The 25,769-nt window shown below is 38.0% G+C and overlaps 1 protein-coding gene across 1 annotated transcript; it reads left to right on the forward strand.

The window, feature by feature from the left end:
* Window positions 1-1,002: 1,002 nt before the first annotated feature.
* VPS39 (vacuolar protein sorting 39 homolog (S. cerevisiae)) lies at window positions 1,003-22,106 on the forward strand (the record flags this gene model as incomplete). Its single annotated transcript, XM_009073781.1, has 24 exons — window positions 1,003-1,068; window positions 2,389-2,453; window positions 3,231-3,273; window positions 4,261-4,355; window positions 5,576-5,674; window positions 6,352-6,444; window positions 7,914-8,097; window positions 8,595-8,715; window positions 9,042-9,162; window positions 9,971-10,100; window positions 11,179-11,321; window positions 12,164-12,307; window positions 12,889-13,030; window positions 13,751-13,837; window positions 15,727-15,800; window positions 16,409-16,507; window positions 16,766-16,883; window positions 17,358-17,486; window positions 17,914-18,016; window positions 18,975-19,020; window positions 19,523-19,672; window positions 19,823-19,957; window positions 20,539-20,630; window positions 21,753-22,106. Coding segments are annotated over 24 exons (2,555 nt in total), but the record flags the coding sequence as incomplete, so codon positions are not given.
* Between the last annotated feature and the right edge of the window lie 3,663 nt (window positions 22,107-25,769).

Below are 25,769 nucleotides of genomic sequence, written 5' to 3' on the forward strand. Positions count from 1 at the left end.
AAATTATATCCTGAATAGTATTTCCCTGTTTATACATGGATTGTTTATGCTGGAGTTATGTACAGGAGAGGATGTGAAGATACTTTATTCCTGCATTGTGGCTGTTGTCTTTTATCTCATTGAAAACATTAATTTTGCTGAAGTAGAAAAAAGGCTAAGCCCACATGCTAGTGGCAGTATGGTTGTGTGAAAAGAGGAGTAATTCTGTCTCTTTTCTACCAAATAGTGGAAGAAAGGCCTTGCAGGAAACAAGATTTTATTAAAATATAAGGGTTTTTTTGATGTAGAGAGAAATATTGTGTATGCTGCCTTTTTATATGATATTCAGTGAGGAATAAATTCAGTCATATTTCATGACCCTCTAAAGATTTTATGCCTTTTGGATGGTATGGATGCTATAAAGTGGAAGAGTCTGAAACTCTGCCATAGAGTTTGTATGTTAAAAGTTTCTCTCATCTAAATCTTGAATGACTCTTGCTGGTCCAAGCAATCCAAATGTCACCTAAGCAAAGCTACCACTGTCCTTCTGAACATAACTGACTATTTCAGAGAGTTCTTATGAAAGCTTGGTTATTAAAAATCCCAACCAAATCCACACAGAGCTCCTTGTTTTTCTTTCTCGCTGTATTTCCCATTAGGTTGCACTGTTCCTCTCTGAGAGGCAGCATCTGAAGAATTATTTATTGCCTTTTAATTCTCCCTTTTTGACTGTGATGTCTGGGCTGTTTATTCTGTTAAACTACCTGGTCTTTGACTATCCTCTTCTGAGAATGAAAACTACTTCTGAGCACTTCAGCCAGAAAGGTGATAGGAAATGCGTATAGTCACCACAGAAAGTCCTCTTTGGCATTTCAAACAAGTTTCTAAGTGTTGTGATAAATGTAACATAGCCAGGTACTAGGCACTGTGAAGAAAATTAACTCTACCCCAGCCAAAACCAGCACAGCTGGGAAGGGCAGTACTTGTTGAACTAATTAGACTCTTTCTCCAATGTCTTTGTAGAGGAATGGCTCCTTGTTGGTACCAAACAAGGGCATCTTCTGCTTTACAGGATCAAAAAAGACATGGGTAAGTTGATTTTAAAAATGACATGAAAAGTCAATTGTGTTTTTATTTCCTGCCCTTTAAGAGGCTGTAGTAATTTTAACAGTTGCATTTAATTGCTGTTTTTTTCGTTTGATGAGCTTAATGAATATTTGTGTATGATCTTTGGTGAAAGTGTACATACATACCATTTTGCAGATGTGCAAGAAAGACAGCAAGTAGTGTGAGCTTCTTTCTTGGTTTTAAAGTATGTTTTGTATTGGGTTCCTATCTGTTTGAATTTATAGTAAGCTACTGTAATTTTTGTGAATACAGTGCACAAGTATGTGCAAAAGCAGTGCAACATGCCAGTTGTCAGAGGTCTGATATTTGTTGTCTTTTAGTGAAGGACTGGATTAATGTCTGTGGGTTCATGAGCATCATGGGTGGGGTAGAGAGGGATCTTTCCTAACTAGTTCTGTCATTTATTTACTCTTCTCCCTGCCTCTTTGAGTCATACGTGTTTGTAGCCTATTAAGATGCCCCAAATAGAATGATTCTATTTTTGGTTTAGTTAAAATTTATTTTCACTAACAGATTTGTATTTCACATTAGCGTCTTTTATGTAGGAATGGATGTTATTGAACACAGTAATTTTCTGTAACATGGAACAGGAAAGTGAAAACCGAATGTGTTCTTCCAAGTTCATCAGGTCTTGGAAAGATGTTAATTTGTAGCTACTTGGATTCTAGAGACTGAATTCAGCTTGCTTTTTTTGAAACTTCTGGGTATCTATTCCAATCTGAACATGCTAATCTTGAGTTGCTAGTGTCTTATCTCATGTGATAAATTTCTCCCCCTTTTTTGCATCAATGCCAGGAGAGGTTATGTCATCAGACAGTGTCTGTAAGTTTTTATCCTTAAAACTCCTTTTAAACTCTTGTGGTGTAGTGTTTGTGCATTGTCTATTTTGCAGTGATGTGCTCCCCTGCAGTTTAGATTGCTGATATTTGATTAGCATGGCTAAAGTCTTTTTGGGTATCTTTGTTCCTCTGGGTTTCAGATTGCTTACATATAATTCTTGTAATCTAAAATTCCAGCAAGGCAAAAATATAACTATCGATGAGGCCCTTAGATGGGTACAAGAAGTGTAATGTACATTTTCACCTGGCTATGTATAAGACCTTCTGATGCATTTAGCTATTAAATAAAAGGTAGGACCACTATGTTGGAAATTTCATTCTTCCAGTGTTAAGTGGCCAAGCTTGCTTTCATAATTCTTTGTAATGTACTTAGTCTAGGATATATGCAAGTCATAAGTGAGGGCAACTTCAGTTTACATACCCTCTGAAATCTTTTTGGTAGGTTGCAATAGGTTTGAAGTGACACTAGAGAAATCTAACAAGAACTTCTCAAAGAAGATTCAGCAGGTAGGAAATACTATCTTCTTGACATGGGGACAGTTTTTCAGTGTTTTCAGCCAATAAATGAAATACTAAATTTAATTCTGCAATCTCTGCTAAGCTTAACAAAAAATTTCCCCAAAATTATAGTTTCTTCTAGGCATGGAAGAGACAGGTGTTTTTGCCCACTCTTCCCGTAACAGGAATAAGCTTGGTTTGGTTGCTAAAGCAGAAATCAAAGAATTGGAACTTGCAGAGGGTTTTTTGGGGGGCTTTTGTTAGCAGTAAATTAGCAGCTTCTCTCACTGAGAATATTTATTAAAATGAAGATATTACACCAACAGACTGTAATATATTACTTGTGTCTCAGATGAAATCCTATAGGAATGGGAATTTAATTCCTCTTACTTGAAATTTAGAAGTAAGGTAACTGCCAGACTTGCTGCCATTTTATTTCTTTTGAAGAATTTGTGCTCATTGATTGTATTGATACTTGGGAAAACATCTCAAAGATTATGCATCTTCTTTCAGCAGTAATCTGCATGTCCTTTTGAAGTATTTTGTACTAGTAGCATACCAATTACTATAGCATTTTTTACCACCTTAGCTTGCAAGTTCTACATGGTAGCTTGTAAAAGTGAGTGTAAGTGAAAAGGGTTGCAATAGCTGAAGGAAGGTGGTGAATGGATAACTGCCTTGCATTATTTTGATATTATCTAAGATGCATTTTCTTAAGACTATAATCAAGCTTTGTTCAGAGGTTTATTTTATGAATGGAGTCGCTGACAGAATTTTCCCTTTCAGATTCATGTTGTTTCTCAATTTAAAATTTTGGTCAGTCTATTAGGTAAGTGAAGAAAGATGTTTTAATACTTAATGAGCTCTTCTCTATGCAGTTACTTGTCAGAATGTGGCACTCTTAAAAATGTTAAGTCGTTGTGTAGAATTTAGGCTTTTCATTTTGCAGAGGGAGCATTAAGCAGCATAGATTGAGAAACAGCTTTACTTGTTGTATGCCAACTTGGAGAACAAAGCATTAACGCTGTTTTGTGATTAGAAATTAAGAAGTACATATGTGCACAAAAGTGTGTGTGTATATATATAGTTTGTGTTGGTATTTGTATGTACACATACACACATGGATGTGTATGTGTGTGTACTGCGTGATAGGGACTAAAACTTCTGTACAAACTTGTTTGATATACCAAACTTACTGTTGATGTGTTACACCAAATTAATTTATATGTAGTTAGTGATCTTTTACCATCTTGTTGAAGGTCTAAGTTTACTTGGCTCTGGTATCTTTCTTTAACCTTATGATCTTCCTATATCCTTTTTTTGCTTATGTTGCTGCTTATGTCTTTATGATCTCCCAGTCCTGGCTCTTCTGACTCCTGCATGTGTAGATTTCTGCTGCTTGTATCCTTGTGCGTACAAAACTTTGGCCGCAGCACCCTACATTTGCAACTCTTCACTTTCCGCTAATTTCAGGGCCAGTTCAAAATGCTCTTTGTTCATACAATCTTCCATCTTGAACATGCTCTGCTCTGGCCTGCTTGCTGTCCCTTCCACCCTCACTTCCTCTGGTTGGTTATCACTTGCTCTCAGTTCCTTCAAATAATTTTACCAACGCTGGTGTTAGTCTTCTGCATTTATTGTAATTTTATGTGCTTTATAGCATGTTTCAGCTTTTGGGAAAGCACTTAATTTCTTGCAGTTCTTAGTTTCACAAGTTCTTTTTATGTGAACATAAAATGTGATAACTTATTTGAATTACCAATGACCTCTACGTGTATTAAATATTGAATAATAATTGGAATTGTGTTTAAAACAGAAAACAACATTTATGTTCATGACCTGTTGACATTTCAACAAATCACTACAGTTTCCAAAGCAAAAGGTGCATCTCTCTTCACTTGTGATCTTCAGGTAAGAGATGGAATACAGTGGCACAGGTGTCATTACTGTTCATAATAAGGCTCTCTCTTTCATGTTGCTGTCTAGATTAGGTTTGTTCATTTTGTTGCATGCAAATTGCATGGGGAATAGTGCTTTTTAAAATTACTATGTACTACATGTTGAAACTTTGCTTCAGCAAACAGTTTTTTATGTAATCACCTTAACTTTCTTCCTCTGCTTCATAAGATATATTCCTGTGCCTGTTGCAATTGTAGCTTTTAATCTGATACAAAACTTCAAGGCATTTTTGGCCTGTACTAACTTTGTCTTCTTTTTTGAAAGGTCCCATTCAGTATTAAAGCTATTCCCTTTTCTTGAATTGCCAGTGTACTAGCACCTTCTCCATGCAACTCCATCACTGTTTTTGTTACATTTTTCTTTCTGTTTATTGGCCCAAATAGTCCCGGGGCAATTGTGGTAGGTTCAGGCCATAAAATGGTTCCATAAAGTATGGCAGTTCTCTGTTTATATGCTGTAGTTTATTAAGTGACTTATTTCTGTCCAAGTGAGTTTCTCAGTCTACCCATGTCATTCAGAAACCAGAAGAGATGGCTTAGTGCTCTTCATCATGTTTTGTCTCTTTGCCCCATGGGCGCTTAGCGTTAACCCCAAGTACGTTAGCTTAGCGTTAACCTCGAAATACTTTTCCAGATGTGAAAACTAATGTCTTTCAAAGCACCTTTGCATCTGGTCATTGCAAAGTGGTTTGTTGTTCATATGTACAGGCACTTAGCTCTCTAGTATTTCTTGTCAAGGAATTTTTCAAAATGGTCAAGGAATTTTTCAATAATGGTTAGAATACTGGAAGTTAAAACTAATGTTTTTATCTGTTAGTATAACACATTTTTTGCCTTGTTCCAACTCCTCACATCTCCTATTCTGCAGAGTTTCAGCTGTTTATCCTAGTCTTCTGAGCTGGACTGATAGCTCTCTATTTATCTTCAGTTTGTCTGTGTGTGTCTGCGTTTGGTGCTCTTTTATTTTTCTTTATTCCCTTGGTGTCACAATCCCTGCCAAGGTTCATTTTTAAGTATTGCCCCCATGCTTCCTTTTTCAGGAAATACCCTTCTGGCATGGATTGAACAAAGCTGCTCTTCAGCTGACAGCTTTGCTTCAGCCTGAGCCTTGTGTTGTCTTACTTGCCTCTTAGTTTGTGTGTGCCTATGATTTAAGCCTGTCTGTTTTCACAGCAGTCAGATACAGGGGAAGAGGTGCTGAGAATGTGTGTGGCAGTGCGTAAGAAGCTACAGCTTTATTTTTGGAAGGACAGAGAGTTCCATGAACTACAGGTGAGTTGTTTCTGTGGTCTAACATGCCTCAACAAGGAGTGTAGTTGCTCTTTACTGCTTGCTATGCAGTCCCTGTTACTCAGAGGCACTGCTGACTTTAGAGTATTGACTCTGGTTCTGCAGAGATTTAAGAATGAAGCTGGAAATAAAAGTGAAAGTACATGGTGGAAATTGGTGGCCTTAATACAGTTTCATAAATTAAGGGCTGTGTCCTATATTTTAACATTATGTTTGTAGTACACATGTAAATCAGTCAAATGTATTAGCATGCAGCATCTATGGACATATACCTAACAATAACATTACAGAAGTGGGTGCTCTTCTCGATTTTCCAGGTATGTCACTAAGTCAGAAGATAGTTACTGACAACAAGCATAGAGAGCTGCAGTTGTGAATACCAGAATGTTAAAAATAACCAATTGAAATGGGTAGAGGCTTTTTCAGCTACAACACTCTTCTAGGAAGTTACCAGCTAACTCAGAGCACACCTCTTTACTGTGCATCAATCTAGCCTTTTAGCTGAATACTGCCATTCCTTGACCAGCAGACCTGGGGCACATGTGGTGGGGAATATGATGTCAACAAGAGTGTAGTCTGTTTTGCTGTGCATTGTCAGATTTGACTTTTGGTTTTCTCTCATAAGAGCCAGTTTAACCTGTTTTCCCTGCTTTTCTCAGGGGGACTTCAGTGTACCTGATGTACCCAAGTCTATGGCCTGGTGTGAAAACTCCATCTGTGTAGGCTTCAAGAGGGACTATTACTTGATACGGGTAAGCCTGGGGTGCGTAATACAGTGTTTTCAGAAGATCTGTATAGCAGTGGACACTGTGGAGGCTGCTTCTGTGCTCAGGGCTTTAGCTAATATATTTCTGAAAAACAGCATCTGGTACTTTCTATATGTGGTTTTGGAAAGGACAGTTGAGGTCTGTCCTTTTAAAATGATGTTTTGCCAGGAAATGATCTTCTGTTTGTTGCTGTTGAAACCACTGTTTGCAGTTCTTACAGAAAAAAAGTCATCGGAGAAGATACATTTTGATTTGGTAGCAGTCTATGTAAGCTCAGTTTGCATTTTATGTAATGCATTAAGAAAGGACATAGCTCTAAAAGGGAAAAAAGACCAAGAATATCTTACCTGGCATACAGTGAAGCGTAACCATTTATTTGTTTTTTATTCTCTTGCTGAACAGTTTGAAAGTCTCTATACTTACTGTTGTTAATTTAATATTAATTTCCACTTACACTTCATTTACAGCTATAGTTGATTCTCTTTTCTGCCTTTGCAATTGGCTTCTGTCGATATTGTAGGAAAATAAGATGAAGATGAGGTGCACCGCACATATGTATGTACATGGGTGGCAACATTGGTCTGTAGTCAAGAGGAAAACTGCACATGATTTTTGGAGTCACTTGAAACTGATGCTGCTAACAAAAGAAGGGATGCCTTTCTGCAGTGCTCTCCTAGATGTTGATTCCTGCCATTTGTTGATATGAGTAGTTGTGTAGCTGCTCAAACAATCAGGATGGAGAGGAGTTGTCCAGGTGTATACTGTGGATTGGCTCTGGTGCTGACTGACCCATCTTTGGATGGCTTAATTTCACTAAATAAGCAGAAAAAATGTAAATGTTTTTATGATGGTGTTTTCTGCTGGCTAGCTGTTGATTTATAAAGTGCTTGAGCTGTAATGCAAGGGACGCCAAAGGAATGTGTAGCTAGAGTTGAAGGAAGAGGATTCTCCGTTTTGGTGGTGGACAGCTCATGAAACAGCAATTTTTTGTGTGGGTTCAGTTCCCAGGACAGCATGTGGCCACAAGAATGAGTGGCTAGAGCAGGTGAAAACAGCTAGGCAGGTTGCTAGACTTTCAGTTTGCTTTTTTAATGTGGCAGCACTCACTCATGCCAGAATAAAACTTTGATAAAGTTTTCATCTAAAATGAAGTGTTTGGACACTTCGGCTGATGTTTCTACTGTGCCATGCATTTTATAAACCTGTAATGAACTGTGTTCTCAGCTACTGTTATAGTGACAGGAATACGTCATCTGAGGCACATGGTATTAATTCTTTATTCCTGAGTGATGTGTAAGCAAGATGTATTATGATATGTGATAATTTTATTGCTTCTTTTAAAATTGCACTTGTCCTATTAGTGATTAGTCTGGGCTGTAAATCCCTCTAGGGGTTTTTGGCTTTAGTCTTATGCAACTGTGAAATAAAGGTTTTTCTCTTCTTTATCATCTTAGGTGGATGGAAAAGGATCCATCAAAGAACTGTTTCCCACAGGGAAGCAGCTGGAACCATTGGTAGCTCCTGTAGCAGATGGAAAAGTTGCAGTCGGCCAAGATGATCTAACAGTTGTTCTTAACGAAGAAGGGATCTGTACTCAGAAATGTGCCTTGAACTGGACAGATATTCCTATTGCCATGGGTGAGAATTAGCAGTTTGTTTTGATTTATTTTAAAAAAAATTGCTTCTTTACTCTTTTTTTATGTGGTAAAATCATTATGTTCTCAATATTTTGAAACTAGCTGGATTTGGAGTGTGACAGTTTCTACAGTAAATTTTAAGTTGTACTGTGGGGAGGGTTTAGTGTGTGTTTATTTTTGCTTCTTAGCCTTCTTTGCTTGTAATCTATATGCCTGTCTCCTCATATAATAGGCATATTGCATATATTTTATAAAGGGACAAGATCTGAAATGGAAGGTAGTGTGTTACAGCAGCTGAGTGCCACAGAAATGTCTATGTTGAAGGATGAACAAAGAGCCTGGTAGCAGTCTATTAGCAAATTGCTGATAGACTTGCAAAGTGTTGGGCATTGAGTTTTGTTTTGCGAGGGGAAGAAATTTGAAGAGAAGCTTTACTTTAAGTCATGGCTTACACCTTCAGAACAATCAACTTAGATTTTTCATTTATTTCTTTACCAGAGCACCAGCCTCCCTACATCATCGCTGTTCTGCCAAGATACGTGGAGATCCGCACTTTTGAACCTCGGCTGCTGGTACAGAGCATTGAGCTGCAGAGACCACGCTTCATCACCTCTGGAGGGTATTTCATATAACTGAGTATTACTGTTGTTAAGCTGTCTGGGTGTATAGTAGTATGCTGAAAAACTGAAAAAGCAGTCTTTCTAACTACCTCAGCTTAAAAATTAGCATTGAAACAGTCTTCTTTTTTTTTGAACAGATTTGTTGTCTTTGGGAATTTGTGATCACGGGGGATATATTCTTCTCCTTTCTGCTTTTCAGTAATGTTCAAGTTGCTCTTGGATTGATCCATGTGTGTATTAACCAAGATTGGTTTTTTTTAGATAGGATATGGCTTCATTCTCAGCACTGGAACTTAGTAACTGACTTTTTTTGTCTTGTTTACAGCACAAATATTATATATGTGGCAAGTAATCACTTTGTTTGGCGGCTCATTCCAGTGTCCATAGCCACCCAGATCCAGCAGCTTCTGCAGGACAAACAGTTTGAGTTGGCTTTGCAGTTGGCAGTAAGTACTCAAAAACTGAGTTTGCAGTGGATGCGATTGTGCAAAAGTACACGAAAGGATGTTAGCTGACTGTTTGACTGTAGTGAGTCTGCTAATCAGTCAGAGTGTAACCTCCCAACTGCCCACTTTGCAGAAACTGGTAAACTCTAGCCTTTTTTGACCTAAGTTCTGTTTTCCTGCTGCCATTGCTGCACACTGATCTACTGTGGTTTAGATTTTTGAGATACTATCTTGTGTGTGAAAGATTCTCTCTTAGCTGTTCAACTGGTTCACACCTTTTAGATTTTGAAGTGAGTTGAACTTCAGAGTCTTCAGACTGGTTTTAAAAAGTGTTATTTGGAGTTGTGTGCTTTGCTTTGTCACATGACTTTATTTTTTTTTTAAAATTACCCTTCACATTACTCCTGAAACAATAATGTTTTAGAGTACATTTAATTATATTGGTCTTACTGGTTTAGGAATTTTTGGTTTCTGGAAACTTCCCTGGAATTACATTAAAATTAATTAATTGCATTTTATTTTGCTGATTTTAAAAAAAATTGAAAAGGCAAATGAGTGAAGAGACAGTTGCCATGAGAGCGCTAGTATATAGATAACCAGAGGTAGCTTTCAAACCTTCCAGGTTATCTCAGTGACACAATAAGCATTGCATCTGACAGGCACTGTCAGAGATGTTCTCTTTGGAAGATTATCTTTTTTTCTTCTTACTCTCTCCAAAGGATAATGCTCCTGTTATTTCTATAAAGTGTTTCCTTCTCATATATGAGGACCAAGAATTTTTAATGTTTGTTAATTTGTGTGTGTATAGGAAATGAAAGATGATTCAGATAGTGAAAAACGACAACAAATTCACCACATAAAGAACCTCTTTGCCTTCAACCTTTTCTGCCAGAAGCGCTTTGATGAATCCATGCAAGTTTTTGCCAAGCTTGGTACAGGTAAATGACTGGGTCAGCAGAGAGGTACCTAGGTTAGAAGAAATGAAGTGAATCTCATGTGCTATTGTGTGTGAGTTTTTGTTTTTCTGTTTTGTTTAAAGCAGTGGCATCTTGAGCAGACCAGTCCCCTGTGAAGGGCAGATAAGCTAGACAGTTATCTAGTTGGTTTTTTTATGAAACTGGTAACTACTTAATTAACTGCACTTGGTAAGTTAGGTTAAATCAGGAGTTTGGCCTTTGTGCAGAATATGTTTATATTCTAGGCTATTTTATAGCATGCATAGCATCTACACAGACCCTTGGAGGAAGTGTTTCTGCAAGCAAAAAATAAGGAACATCTGTAGATTTGTGAAATCATTGGGCTCAGACCAAACTGAGGACCCTTAACCTTTGGTTTAACCAAGCTGCTGAAGTCAGGAAACTTTTCTGTGCTTTTGGAAGTCAAAATAGTCTCTGATGTTATTCCTCTGGTTTGTACTAGGGTTACTGATAGGAGATTTGAAGACTGGACTGTACCATAGAATAGTGTTTAGGACTGAGATTATTTTTACTGGTGACAGGACATCTCTTGTGCATTTAAACCTGGAACTTCTTTTGATATGCGTAACATCATATTTACTTTGGAAAACTGCAATTAAAGAAAAGGACTGAGAATCAAAATACTTAAATTACAGGGTAGTAATTGTAATTTGCTTAAACTCTGTGAAAATGGGTGTTTATTAGTTACAGATGTTGTTATTCAGTTCTTGTTTCGAAAGTACAGTAAATCTCTGGATACATTGCTTGTTCCAGAAATCCTGCTAGGATTATGCAAGAAGAGCAATAAGAGGATTATAATAATTTCTTGTCCTCCAAGTGTGTGAAGTACACACATTAAAACTTTGTCTTCGTAACAGTTTTTCTCTTGCTTGTTTTGCTTTGTTTTAGCTTGTTTTCTATAATAAGCAAATTTTGTTATCTAGAACCTTGTGGATATACGAATTGACTACACACTACTCTGTTAGAAAGCTAAGCTTGCTCTAAGAGTTTGCAAAATAATATTATGAATGGTTACTAATACTAGCCATTTTTTGTTTAGATCCCACTCATGTGATGGGTCTGTATCCTGACCTCCTGCCCACAGATTACAGGAAACAGCTGCAATATCCTAACCCCCTGCCAGGGCTCTCTGGGGCAGAGCTGGAGAAGGCACACTTAGCTCTGATAGACTACCTAACTCAAGTGAGTGCTCCTCTACCTGTTTTTAGAGCAGGGTTATTCAGCTTCAGCGTGGTGGTTAACTTTGAGGTGCAGGAAGCAGTACACCTACTCCAGCTCTGTCATGCTAGCCTTAATGGGCTGTTTTCATGTTGGAAACTATGGCAGCAGCTCCTGAGTAAGCAGGGGAAATGGAGCACAGGAGATAGCCCACAGATATATGGGGAAACATCACATGTGACTGGACAAAATTTACTTAGAGATTGGATCTTAGTACAAGTCCAGTATTTTATTCCTACTATCCTTCTAAAGAGGACTTAAGCACTTGATCTTTTGTTGTTGTTTGGTGACTGTTGTGGAGGGCACTCTATCCAGGAGACAGGCCAAGAGCATGCATTAAAAGGTGGAACAGGAGATAATGGATACTTTTAACTTCCTGCCCTTTTAATTTTGTTGTAACTGGAACTTGAATTGTTCTGTTGCCATCCTTACTAGACTAAATGGAAGCTTGTGTCTGAAGTAGGATAGTTTTTGTGCCTAGTAGTTCAAACTTAAATTGTTTTCCAAATGTTTTAAACGCTGCCCGACTTCTCTAAAATGGCTCTGTTTAGGTCAACAGAATTTCCTTCTGACTATTTTCTCAAAACTGCTTATTTTGCAAAACTATAAATTTGCAAAACAAGTGTGGTTAGAAAGTTCATGTGTTGAATAGTTAGTAGCAATAAAAGCTTGTTTGCCAACAGTAGATTAGAACAAGTTATTAAATTGGCTTAATTTAGTCTTTTTAGTTGGTGGGTTTTATTTCCTGAGGTGAGGTGTAGAAATCCATGACTTTTTGTGTTAATATTTCATTTGATGTCCTGCAGAAAAGAAGTCAGCTGGTGAAGAAGCTAAATGATTCTGACCATCAGTCTAGTACCTCACCCCTCATGGAAGGAACACCCACAATCAAATCCAAAAAGAAGCTGCTACAAATCATCGATACCACCTTGTTAAAGTGTTACCTGCATGTGAGTTTGCCTGACCTAGAGGTTTTTCCTTTGCCATGCTAGCTCTATTGTTATTTCAGACTGAAATATTTAAGAAGGAAGATAAGCAGCTACTTCAGAAATTCGCACGCAGCCGTCTCTCATTAATCTAAAAACGATGTGTGAAACTTAGGTGTTAGCTAGTTTGCTCACTGGTCAGAAGCAGTTAATAAAAGAGGAATAAAGGAATAAAGCAAATGTATCTGTTTCTGGTTGCTGCCTCTGCCAAAGAACATGGCCGTGCCTGTGTATTTTGAAGTTCTAAGGACTGCTTCTGTTACCTAGTACTGCTAAATGCAGGAGAGTATGATACTTGATGTTACAAAGTTTTTCAAAGCTGACCCATGTTCTTGAAGGGGAGTAGCTCTGATACATTGTTTTCTTTCTGTCTCAACAAATTATGGCAATGACCATGGGCCTTACTCTAAGATGTTATACTGTCACTTCTTATGCTATTAGGTTTCCTTCCCCTCTGCCCCTGTTTCCAGCTCATGTTTTGTACAATACGCTTAGGAGGTGCACTTGCAATGAAGTATGTTTAAATGCTCCCTTTTTGCTTGCAGACAAATGTAGCACTGGTGGCACCTTTGCTACGTCTGGAGAACAATCACTGCCATATTGAGGAGAGTGAGCATGTACTAAAGAAGGCACACAAATATAGTGAGCTGATAATACTGTATGAAAAAAAAGGTCTGCATGAAAAAGGTAAATATGAGGGTGGGAGAGGAGAATCAGAATCAACCGGGTTGGAAGAGACCTCAAAGATCATCAAATCCAACTCGACCGTTGTTACTAGACCATGGCATTAAGTGCCACATCCAGTCTCAGCTTGAAAACCTCCAGGGATGGTGAATTCACCACCTTCCTGGGCAGCACATTCCAATGCCTGACTACTCTCTCCGTTAAAAATCTCTTCCTAATATCCAACCTAAACCTCCCCTGGCAGAGCTTGAGTCTGTGCCCTCTTGTCCTACTGCTGGTTGCCTGAGAGAAGAGACCAAACCCCTCCTTGACTACAACCTCCTTTCAGGTAGTTGTAGAGGGTGATAAGGTCTTCCCTGAGCCTCCTCTTCTCCAGGCTAAACAATCCCAGCTCCCTCAGCCTCTCCTCATAGCAGTTGTGCTCGAGTCCCTGCACCAGCCTCATTGCTCTTGTCTGGACCCACTCCAGCACCTCAATATCCTTCCTGAACTGAGGGGCCCAGAACAAGGTTGAGTTTTAACTTGTCTTCAGTGAGCAGGCAGTATTCTGAAGAGATTGTTTGATCACCATCTTGTGATTAAATTCATCTTTGTTCCCATTTGGTCTGAATGTTGAAAACATAACTTTGTTTTGTCTTCAGTAGCAGAACAAGAAAAATGCATTATTTTGTGGTTCAAGTTGGAGCTATAGTTAAAAATGAATTAACTATTTTATTCTGAAAGCTTTGCAGGTACTGGTGGATCAGTCAAAGAAAGCCAACTCTCCTTTGAAGGGTCATGAGCGGACAGTGCAATATCTGCAGCATTTAGGTGAGTGTGAAGGAAAGCAGTACTTTCGTGAAGCTGTTACTCTTGTTTGGCTTAGTGGTTATAGGGCTGTTCAGCAACTTTGTAGAGGCTATCAAGCTAAGGGGTATCCTTGTCATCTTGTTTGGCTTCTTGTGTAATGCAAATTTCAAGTATTAGCTCATGGGTGTTTTGTTGTAACTTGATTGATCTTATTAGAAAATATTCCTTCCAATTAAAATTTCTGTTGAGATAAAATGTACCATAGTATTTTGAATTTCCTTCCAGTGATGATTTATCAAAGACAAAAGGAAATTTTAACTTCTGGGTTAGGCTTTCCAGCTGAAAGTCTTAACTTCCAGTTGCTGGTGTTAATACTATCATTTATGAGATGAAAAATCCTATAAATAAAAGTTTTTGTTTTCTGTGTTTCAGTATATCTAGATAATGACTTAACAGTTGTAGTTGCTGGTCAGGCATCATGGTAGGAACTTGTCTGGTTGGCTATTCACAGTGAACTCGAGTCCTTGTTTGTATTTGCTACTTTGAGAATAGTTCCCTCTCATTGAATAATATTATTTATTTCTAAATGCAAAACTATTAAAAAATGTCACACTATTAGCTTGATAGTGAGTAGTTTAAAGGAAATACCTTTGTTCATCTCTTACTGTTGCCCAAGTTTGATATTTTTTTCTCTAATGGCTGCTGGCTTCAATTAGCAACATACTTATTCAGTGATAATCCATTAATTTAACAATGACATTGAGACCTTTGCCATTTGTGCCATGTCTCTCTTACACTTCTTATTCATTGGTATCATTTGGCAATGTCACTCCTCTTAGAGAAATGTAGGTATGTTATATTCAGCATACAGCTTTAAGAGCAAACTTTTAATCTTACTTAATAATTCTGTCATCTTGATAAGTTAGTCTCAATTGACCTATGTCAGTTGTTCTTTTGTTTTACCTGTGACTGATGAAGATTAATAACTATGGTTATCCACATAATCTGGAATACTTTCCTAAAATCTTGTCAGCTTGCTAAACGTTTCTAGACTTCTGAAGCTTCTGTTTCAGGACCTCTTGAAAATCATTTATTTTCTGTGTGCTTCTTGCTCAGCTCTTTAAAATTGATAAAAGATGTTTGACTCTTCAGAGTAATGAAATACAGTGGAAACAACCTAGAAAGTTAACTCTTCCTAATAAATGGAATCTTTTACACTAGTGCCACTTGCAGATTCCACACCCCCCCAAGTAAACAGGAGAAATGTAACACTATATTCATGGTTATTTTTAGTTGCGCTGCCCATCCTGCCTTGATTAATCGATGATTGTTATTTCTGGGATTCCCTTAACTAAGGTGATAGAAGCATTTCAGACTATAGGGGGGTGGGTGTGTGTGTTTCTTCAGATTTTTCCCTTAGCCTTCCCCTTTGGTAAGGCTTCTGTAGTTATAATCTTCTAATCTAAGTAATAATTGGGTTTTTTTCATGTTGTGAAGTATTTGACCTTTTGCCGTAGAAGTCATTAGACTGGCAGGCTGGAGATGGGCTGAAGAAAATTACCCAAGTGAAAAGTACAATGCTTTTTCTACCCTAATAAAAAAAATTGTCAGGGAAGACTTTCGGACTGTGATTAAGACAACCAACCCTGGTTTGGGCTGAATTGTTTACATTTCGTGGCACTTAATATTTGAGTTCATTTTTGTTTCTGTTCGAAATCATGTTTGTGAAGTAATGAAATTGTGGCTTTAACCTGGAATGTGTGATTTGCTTGACTTGAGCAAGGAGAAAAGGAAAATGGATTCTTCATGTAAATTAAGCTTTGCTGGGTCAGAAAGCATCTGCTTATGTTGTGAGTAGATAGAATTTTTTTGGATTTTAACATTGAGCTCTCTTGCTCTTTGTATTCCAGGCACAGAGAACTTGCACTTGGTATTTTCCTACTCTGGCTGGGTGCTGAGAGATTTTCCTGAAGACGGACTGAAGGTAAATGTGGTTGAAACAGGCACCTTGTTGTTGGGATTCCTAGTGCAGTATATGGAGTTGGGGTAACTCAATGTAAGAAGCCATGTATTAATGCTGAATCCAGTTAAATACATAATTTGTATTTTCTGTGTTCAGTACTCTGAGAAGGTTAACAGTAGACAGAGCAGGACAGTCTTTCATATTTTCTTACCCGTTTGCATTCTTGGAATACTTTATATTGTAATAAGTAACTAGGAACATTTAGTCTTGTTGATGTCACACTTTTTGTACAGGAGCCTGATTTAAATAAATAAATTTAAATGTTGAATGATGGTTTGCCTTACTTATTTTCTCTTTCCTCTTTGATATAGAATTGACTCCCTGTATTTGGGAGGTGTTGGGCACTGTAAGAGTAGAGTATTAACTAAGGCTGAAGTGGGGATGTTTGTTAATCTTTTCAGGTTTGAAATAACTTCTCAGTGCCTGAATAAACTGCTCAGATTTGTTTATACTTATGCTTACTCTTTGGATATGTGATGATATGCTGTACTTCAGTGCCTCAGAAAAAAATAACACTGTGGCACTTAAACCAACAATCACCATTCTGTGAATAAAATTTTGTTTAACAGATATTTACAGAAGACCTCCCTGAAGTAGAAGCTTTGCCACGAGACAAAGTGCTCAGTTTCTTGATAGAAAATTTTAAAAGCTTGACTATTCCTTATCTGGTAAGAACTCAATTTCTACTAGTGCATTGCATTCAGTATGAAATGTTTCATGTAAGACTTTAGTTCTCCAGGATTTGGAGCCTGATGCTGTCTCACAGAATGCTGGCTTTGCCACAAGTTGTGCAAAGAAAATGTAATTAAAAGAAATGAAATCCTGAAGTTAAGCTTGGTAAAGCAAGCATGGAACTGTTGCTTGTTTATAAATCAGTTGCTTCCCGGACAAAGAGTCTGGGACTGAACCTTAACGTGTATTTACAGGAACACATCATTCATGTCTGGGAAGAAACTGGTGCAGATTTTCACAACTGTCTGATCCAGCTGTACTGTGAGAAAGTGCAGGGCTTAATGAAAGAATATCTCAATTCTTTCCCTGCAGGTATGTTTAGCCTTTTCTGGTTGGAAGACCAGGGACATGGGACAGCACAGGGGAACCTTCATATTCCGTATTGTTGTAAACCTTTGCTGTTCACATCCAGAAGAAGATAGCCTAAGCAATAAGGGAATTGCAGCAACAAAAATTATGGGTTTGTAGGGCAGTCTAGTTTATTACCTCCTAAGAGATGTTAAGGGATCAAGCAACGCTTTGTTCATAGTTAAGTGGGAGGCACCTATTGCTCCCTGAATTCTGCATGTCAAGGGTAGGGAAGGGTTTTGAATAACTGAGTATTGTTTTAACCAGCCACTTGATCTGTTTTAAGAAGCTGAAGTAATTTGGCAGGTGCACTAGCATCTCAGCCCATGTAACAGTTCCATCAGGCTTTAGTTCCTCTTCATAAAGATTTGTTTATCTTCTTCTCTGTACTAGCATAGTGAAATAATAATTTAGCTTATTCTATTTTCTTCCATATAGATAAAACTCCAGTGCCTGCTGGGGAGGAAGGAGGAGACTTGGGGGATTACCGGAAAAAGCTTCTGCTTTTTCTGGAGAAGTCTAGCTGGTATGAACCTAGTCGACTAATTAGTGACTTCCCCTTTGATGGTGAGTTCAGTTTCTTTAGGTTAATTAAACCCTAGCTTATAGCCTTGTACAGCAAATCCTCCTCACTTATTGTAGAATCATGACAACTAGAAACAGAGATCTGTAGTTGTTTTTCCTGGCACAGTTGAGTTTACCAGTCTCTCTGGGACTCCTATAACTGTTGACCTAAGACTTACATATTTAGGCTGCCTTTTTGATGAGCCTGAATTGTTCAACAGTTTGGAAGGTTGTTGTTTCTTAAGGTTACTTAAGAATTCATAAAAGGTTTCTGAGACTAGAATAAAGTGTAGATTTTCAGTCTCAGCGTAATGTAAACTCAGTTAGTGATCAGACTAACAGAAGGAATTATTAATCTCTGCTCAGACTACAGTTTATTTTGTCATTTCTCTGTGTAGGTGTTGACTTAATGCTTCATGCTATCACTTAGGTCTCCTGGAAGAACGTGCTCTGCTCTTGGGTCGTATGGGGAAGCATGAACAAGCTCTGTTTATTTATGTTCATATTTTGAAGGACACCAACATGGCTGAAAAGTAAAGATTTCTTTATTTTAATGTATTTTTCTGCAAGACTTAGTTTGGTCACTGCTCTGTGGATAGGATGTGTAGTAAAATGTTGATGTATGTGGGACATGAACACTGGAAGTCTTCAGGATCTTTTGGGTTTACATGTTCTCTTGTCTTCTAGGCTCTTCTGGGTATCTGTTCATTACAGATGATGATGCTGTCCCATGTGGTTTATCTATTCATGCTCTTCTGTCATTGTGTTTTAGAGCAATATGACCCCACCATCATTAAGTTACTTGTTTCCACCTGTCCTTTGCTTGTGAACTTCTGTATGCTTTTTTTCATTCCTTTCTTTTTGGGGAAATGTTCACTAGCCCACGTGCCAAGTTAGGGTCCTTCAGTTAGCAGAATCCTCTCTAGTAAAGATACATAGTTTTGCTAGGTATTTCATGCCAGGGAACCTCCTGAGTGAATCAGAAGTGCTCAGGTGAAAATAGAATTATACAGTACTGGCAGGTAAATCTGAACATTGGGGCGTGTTCAAGCCAGCTTCTCTTAAAGCTAGTTTCAAGCAAATGCCTGTTAGAGGGCATTCAGCTCCAGTGGGCAGTGTACACTAATGAACACCTTCTCTTTATTATTCAGATACACTAATTAGATAGATCTACCATAGATCTACCCATATGTGATGTGTTGATTGGTCATATATTTCCCCCCCCCCACCTTTTCTTATACAGCTGAATTAAGCTTGGTTTCTGTATTAAAGCTTTTCAAGTTGATTGGAAGTGGGAGATTGCACAAAACCTCCCTTTTCTCAGCATTGTGATGCAGAGTAAATGGTGTAATTTTGTCGTACGAGTTGGATGTATGGTCACCTAGCTTGGATGACTTCAGTAGTCGAAGCATTTAAATTTTAATTTCTGTGGACTAATTCTCTGGGTCCTGAAACTGTTCCTGTATTTCACTTGATTCTTCTCTGTTCTAGCTACTGCCATAAACATTATGACAGAAACAAAGATGGCAACAAAGATGTAAGTAGCTTCATCTTCGTAGTCTTCTTGTTCATTAAGGATATAGTAGGCTATTCATACCACATTTAGGACTTTAAAGATTTTGCTCTGTATAGACTTTTTCAGGGCGGTGTGTAGGTCGACGGGAACCTAAGTTTAAGCTCTTGGAATTTAGGAATTACTGGATGATTGTTTGAGGTTTTGGTTTTTTTAACAGAAAAGTTAGGGCTAAAAAGTAAAGTGCTGGCTTCTAAAGGCTATAACTGAGTTCTGAAAGATACATGAGGGAAGTATTATTAAAACTGCTTGTATAGAAAAGCTTTAGAATGCAAGTCATGAAAGGCCTTGAACATCCTTGGTACTCTTCAGGCTTTGTTGTTTTAAGATAAGAGCTGTTTAAAGGAGAACTTCAGAATTTTAGATGACATGGGTACAACTTACTAGCACCATTGCAGGGTTCTAGCAGCACTGTTGATTGTGCATATGTGCATTGGTTTCAGAACTTTCCTTTTGTGTACAACAGGTCTATTTGTCGCTGCTCCGGATGTATCTGTCCCCACCTAGTGTTCATTGCCTTGGGCCAATCAAGATGGAAGTGCTGGAGCCTCAAGCCAACCTGCAGGCTGCTCTTCAGGTTTTGGAGCTACATCACAGCAAATTGGATACCACTAAGGTAAGTCAGACTTGTAAGACAACTCAGTTTGTACTGTTGGCAGAAGCTTACAGAGGGTACTGGAGTCAGCAAGCTAAATGTGTCAATTTCTATTCTATTTTGCTTTCTATTCCTTTCTAATTTTTCCTAACGAATTATATTTTGTTCCAGGCAATAAACCTGCTTCCAGCAAATACACAGATTAGTGAGATTCGCATCTTCTTAGAGAAAGTCCTTGAAGAAAATGCTCAGAAGAAAAGATTTAATCAAGTACTTAAGAATCTTCTCCATGCAGAGTTTCTGAGGGTAAGTACTCACCACCTGTGATTTATTGGAACAGTGGTTTAAAACATGTCCAATATTTAAATTAACTGTTCCTTATCCAGGATGTGTGCCCTCTATATAGTGCTGTAATGCACCTGAAATTAGATGCAAACCAACTAGAATAAACATCCCTTTTGCAAGAGATGTTCATTTTAGTTTGGATGAAGTATGTGTCTTTGCAGTAAGTCTCTGGACTCACTGTGCTGTGGTGTGTGCTGCAGAATCATTTCAAGCAGCTTGGACTGGTTTTCTTTCTTTGAAATAAAGTAAACCAGGAGATGCAGTTGAACAGTTCACCTTAACACCCCTTAGTGCTTAGAATGCCTTAGTCTATGGATTAAGTTGAAAGTAAAGTTCTGCAATTCATATAGTGTGGGTGTTGGGTGTTCAATGCCATCTGCTCTGCTCTGCAGACCTGCATCTTTTGTGCTATACAACTTCCTAATGTAGATACAGCCACTGAATGTTAAACATTGTGACAGTTTGTGGTTTAACCAGACTAGAAGGCAGCTGTGGTATGGCATTGCTTTTTGAGCAAGTTGGATTTTTTTGTCTTTCTTTAGGTCCAGGAGGAGCGGATCTTGCATCAGCAAATTAAGTGCATTATTACAGAGGAGAAGGTGTGCACTGTTTGTAAAAAGAAGATAGGTAACAGGTGAGAGAACTTGGTAAACTTGGTAAACTTAATTAATCAAATGTGTGTCTGGTACACTTAAACTAAAAGAATGTTGAAGAATTTGGAATGTGTATATACCCAGAGAGAACAGCAGTACGAGGGAGCCAAATTACACTGTGCAGCTGAGTGGTGAAGAATACATCAAAGCTTTAGTCATTGAATTTACTGCAAGAGTTTAATCCTGCTTTCAACAAAGGAATATAAAATCCCTTTGGAAGCTCGTAAAAGTTCTTACTTCACAACTCTAGAAGGCATAAAATCGCTTCTCATATGGAATTAGGAAATTTTCTAAGAACACTGCTTATTACCTGCTTCTTAACTAGAATTAAGAATAAAGAATATTAAAGTAGGATGCGTGTGTAGTTTCCTGTATCTGATGACTTTGTGGTTCCCTGATGGATTTACATTTTGGTAGCCTAATTATTGTAGGATGTCTAAAAGTAGAACTAATTTACTCCATTACCTGGATGCCAGTAACTTTTCTACCATTCCTAGTAGGTAATTATGGGTTAATATAGAATGCAAATTTTATTTCTACTTCTTGTTTTTCATCTTTGAATTCCACTGAAATGCCACATGAGTAACTAAGTCATTGTTTCTCTTGCCCTTGTGAACTCTTCTGAGATATCACTAACATTAATAATGATAGGGAAAAGTTTTTTCCAAGACATTTTTTAATAAACATGGGTCTAAATATATTAAGTTTTTTTTGCTCTTAGTGTAGGTGTAGCATCAGAATTTAAATTTGCATGTGCAGTATTGTTTTGGTTGTCTAGGGCTTTTTTAATGCTGTTAAGTTGAACAAGATTTTGAAGGGCAAGTATGTCATCCAGTCTTTAAGTTGTTACCAGTGACTTCCAAGTAAAGTGTGCCTATAGAAATTAAAATAGAATTAAAAAGCCCCCAAACCTCTTATAAAATCCATAGAACTGTTTTGTCTGGTTTTCTCAAGAATATATCCAGGCTGAAATTTAAACAAGAAAGTGTCACTTCCATGAAAACATCTTTCTGATTCTGCACAACTTGGATATTCTTGTTTGACCATGGAAAACTGTTTGTATTGCCAGCTGATTTTTATATTTTTTTCTGTTCTCTTTACAGTGCATTTGCTCGATACCCTAATGCAATAGTTGTGCATTATTTCTGCTCCAAAGAAGTCAACACATTGGATACCTGACTGTCATGGTCAATAATCCCAACATTCAGATGAAATTCAGTACTGATGACTTAAGAAGTTGATGTGTCTGAGATTTTTGAGGCTTGTTGCTAGGTTCCCTGACACTGGGTAGAAGTAATTTGTATCTATGGACTGACTGTACCTACCTGGCAATATTTATTTACTAAAAGATGACTTTAACCATGTTGTTATAGTGCTGACAACTTAACTGAACCTCTCAGTATTCAGATGAAGACTAGAAAGTGATTTTTGTAGCAAATTTTGTAATGCACTCCAACCTTGCAAATGGATTGTTAGACAACTGTTGGACATTCATCACAAATCAGGTTTTACAATAAAACTTGCTTTCTTAGGGTGACAATGTTGTGATTTGGCCTTATTCAAGAAAAGAAAATTCCTTGAAAGTCTTAGCAACTGTATCAGTGTTGCATGGAGATCACTAGGTGTTTGGCATAGAGAAGGCTTCTGTGTCTATTTCTAGGCATAGAAAATATAATTTTACTTTTGTTTCAGTGACAGAAATGTTTAAGTGTGGCCAAAGGAGTCTTTATTGATTCAGTGTTATTGCCTGACCTTCTTTCACAGGAGGTAGTCAGACAAACAGTAGATACACTAGTAAGCTTTCTATCTTGTTTCTTTAGTTTGAGAGCTGTAAATTGGATTAACTTTTGTGTTGTTTGCACTGAATGCACTCTCTTAGCATGAGTAGAAGCTTGGAGACTATTCGAGGAAGTTCACATCTGCACTCATAGCAAAAAGCTAAGAGCACCCTGTAAAGCTGTTTCTGGAAGGAGTGAACTCTAGTTATTGCTTGAGCTTCTAGACTATGCTTCAGATTGGTGTATATAAATTCTGTAGTCTCTGGTTCACTTTCCAGCACTGAAGTAAAATACAGACTGTTTCAACATCTGCCTATTTTAAATGCTCTAGAACTGTGTTCTGCTTGGGCTGGTACTGTTCTTAAGACTTCTGGTCCAAGAGTAATTTAACACAAGAACCAGATTGTACCACACTCATGTAGGCTGTAATATTTTTGTCTAACTTAGTTTTTTCACAAATTTTAATCAATAGCAGATTGGTATGAGGGATATTAAAAAGCTTGGTGCAGAAAGAATCCCTGGAGTGGTAATGAAAAGACAGCAGTAACAAATAACCTGATAGAGTGGCTATTTGTCTCCCAGCATCCTGGTGCAGCAATACTTAGGAATATGTCATTATTAAATAGTATAGAGCATGACATGTAACTACCAGGTATCACATCTTAATGAGCAAGTTGATGAATAAATCCTGTCTGCCTAAGGTGTAGTTGGATCTTAGTTAACATTGTAGGTTTACTTAAGCCATTATGTGAGCATATTTTAGGAACAGATCTGCTGTAGTCTGCCAAGAGTCCTAATTCACTTTCACTTGCCAGTGTCAGTTTTCCTTAATAACTGTTTTTTTTTTCTTTTCCATGTGTGTTTGTATTTATTGTTCATCTATTGGTCATGCATTCTTAAAGATTTCTTGGTCCAGTGTTTTGCTACTTCTGTACTTGGATGTCTTGGGCAGTATTGCTACTGATGTCTTTCTGCAGAGGCTGAGTAGAGGGAATCTGTGGTGTTAATGTTTTTAAATTTGTATTTCTTCTATTTGAAGAAGAGGACCTAAAAATACTTATATTGGATTTGCACATTCTGTATAGCTCTTTATATACTAGTTCAGGTACAGAAGGAAGATGGTTTGGGAGATTTGTGTTTACAGGTCATTGAGAATGAAAGAAGGGTATTTAAAAAGACCCTGTATTGTTTGTATACAGATATAATAATACTACCATGTTTACCTGTCTTATGTTTAGTACTGTTAATATGATTTGTATTTGCCTTCATTATCTGTTACCAGGAGAGCTGTATTCACATAGGAGGATCTTCATAGTGCTTTACTTACAAGGCTAAGGTTGTGCCTCTGTTCATCCACTGCATACCTTTGGCAGAGATGTGGTTTGTGGTGTAATTTCTTTTATTGATTCATATAATGTGGTTTGGGTTTACTTAACCATACAGCAGGATTATTTAAAGCAATAGATGTAATAAATATTGTGAACCAGTGTGTGTTTCAGTCATTGTGCAGTTAAGCTTCTCTGGGCTGTTGTAGGTTTTATTTTTATTTATATATTAGACCTGACTCCTGGAATTTAGACCCAATGCAGGGGCTCTCAGTATCCCTCCTGCTTTAATATGTGTAAATAAAATGTAGCCATGTCATCAATACTGAACTTCAGTTTTTCACTCTACAAGTTTATATATGCTTTTGTATGTTCACAAAATCCTACTAAAACCATTTTTGTATTCTCTCTTTGAATAATGTTTTTGAAAATCTTACACCATTAAATATGTACTTATTAGAGAACCCTAAAATTACTGACAAATTTTTTTGAGTGGTGGTATGCTATTTTGGGAGGAGGAGGGATGTTGAGCTCTGTGTGACCAAATCAGGAAATGTTTAGATTCACAGGCTTGCAGTGTATTGAATTGTATGTCATAGACCAGTGTAGCTTTGGAAGCAGAATATAGGTCTTCAGTTTTTCTTTTCTATAGAAATTGGAGATGCTGGCTTTGAGGAAGTCTTTTGTCTCCATGTTTACAGAATCACAGAATGGGTAAGGTTGGAAGGGACCACAGTGGGTCATTGGTTCAACCTTCCTGCTCAGGTAGGGTTGCCCTAGAACACATTGCACAGGATTGCGTCCAGATGCTTCCTCTCATGAGGGAGACCACAATCTCTCTGGGCAACCTGTTCCAGTGCATGTCCACCTACACAGAAAAGGAGTTCTTGCTCATGTTCAGGTTGAACTGTGTGTGTATCAGTTTCTGCCCATTGCCTTTTGTCCTATTGCTTAGCCCCACCAAGAAGAGCCTGGGTCCATCCTCTTGACACCCTCCCTTCAGATACTTAACTAGCATTGATAAGGTCCCCTATCAGTCATCTCTTTTCAAGGCTGAACAGGCCCAACTCAGCCTTTCATTGTAAGAGAGATGCTCCAGCCCTTTTATCATCTTTGTAGCCCTTTGCTAGACCTGTGCCAGGAGCTCCATGTCTCTCTTTACCAAGGAGCTCAGAACTGGACACAGCATTCCAAGTGTGGCCTCACTAGAGCTGAGTAGAGAAGCATGATCACCTCCCTCAAGCTGCAGGCACCTAATGCACCCCAGGATATCAATTGGTCTTCTTGGCCACAAGGGCACACTGCTGGCTCATGGACAGCTTGTTGTCCACCAAGACCCCCAGGCCCTTCTCTGCAGACCTGCTCTCCAGCATGTCAGCCCCCAGCCTGTACTGGTGCAGGGTGTTATTCTTCCCCAGGTGCAGGGCCCTGCATTTGCCTTTGTTGAATTTCAGACAGTTGTCTGCTCATCTCTCCAACCTGCTGAGGTCCTTCTGAAAGGCTGCACAGCACTCTGGGGTATCAGCTATTCTTCCCAGCTTTGTGTTGTCAGCACACTTGCTGAGGAGGTATCTGCCTCTTCATCCAAGTCATTAATGAATAAATTAAACAAGTATATTGGTGTTTCTGGCAAAAACTACCCAAAGAAACACTTGAATCAAATCCTGTCCTTGATTGCATCCTTTCAAGATTTCATCTCTTCTAGTTATGCACTGCATCTCAGCTCTCCTCTTAGTCTCTTGTGATGTCTACACTCATTTTTTTAATACTATGTGGTGTAGTTGATGATGATGGTGTCATTTCATGGTTGCTGATGAAAAAATAACTGAATGAAATGTAGATATACATTGACCTTTACCACTGCAGACATGCTAATCCAAGCAGGAGGGAAGTTACTAGGTGTGAGGCTGTCTTTGCCTCATCTTTTGATGCCATTGTTTTTCTTTGTTTTCTTGCTAGGAAATGACAAAAACAAGTAGTTTCTATTGAATATTAAGTTCACTGACAACAGTGTCTG

The sequence above is a fragment of the Acanthisitta chloris genome, unplaced genomic scaffold, assembly GCF_000695815.1.
Source record: "Acanthisitta chloris isolate BGI_N310 unplaced genomic scaffold, ASM69581v1 scaffold774, whole genome shotgun sequence".
NCBI lineage: Eukaryota > Metazoa > Chordata > Aves > Passeriformes > Acanthisittidae > Acanthisitta > Acanthisitta chloris.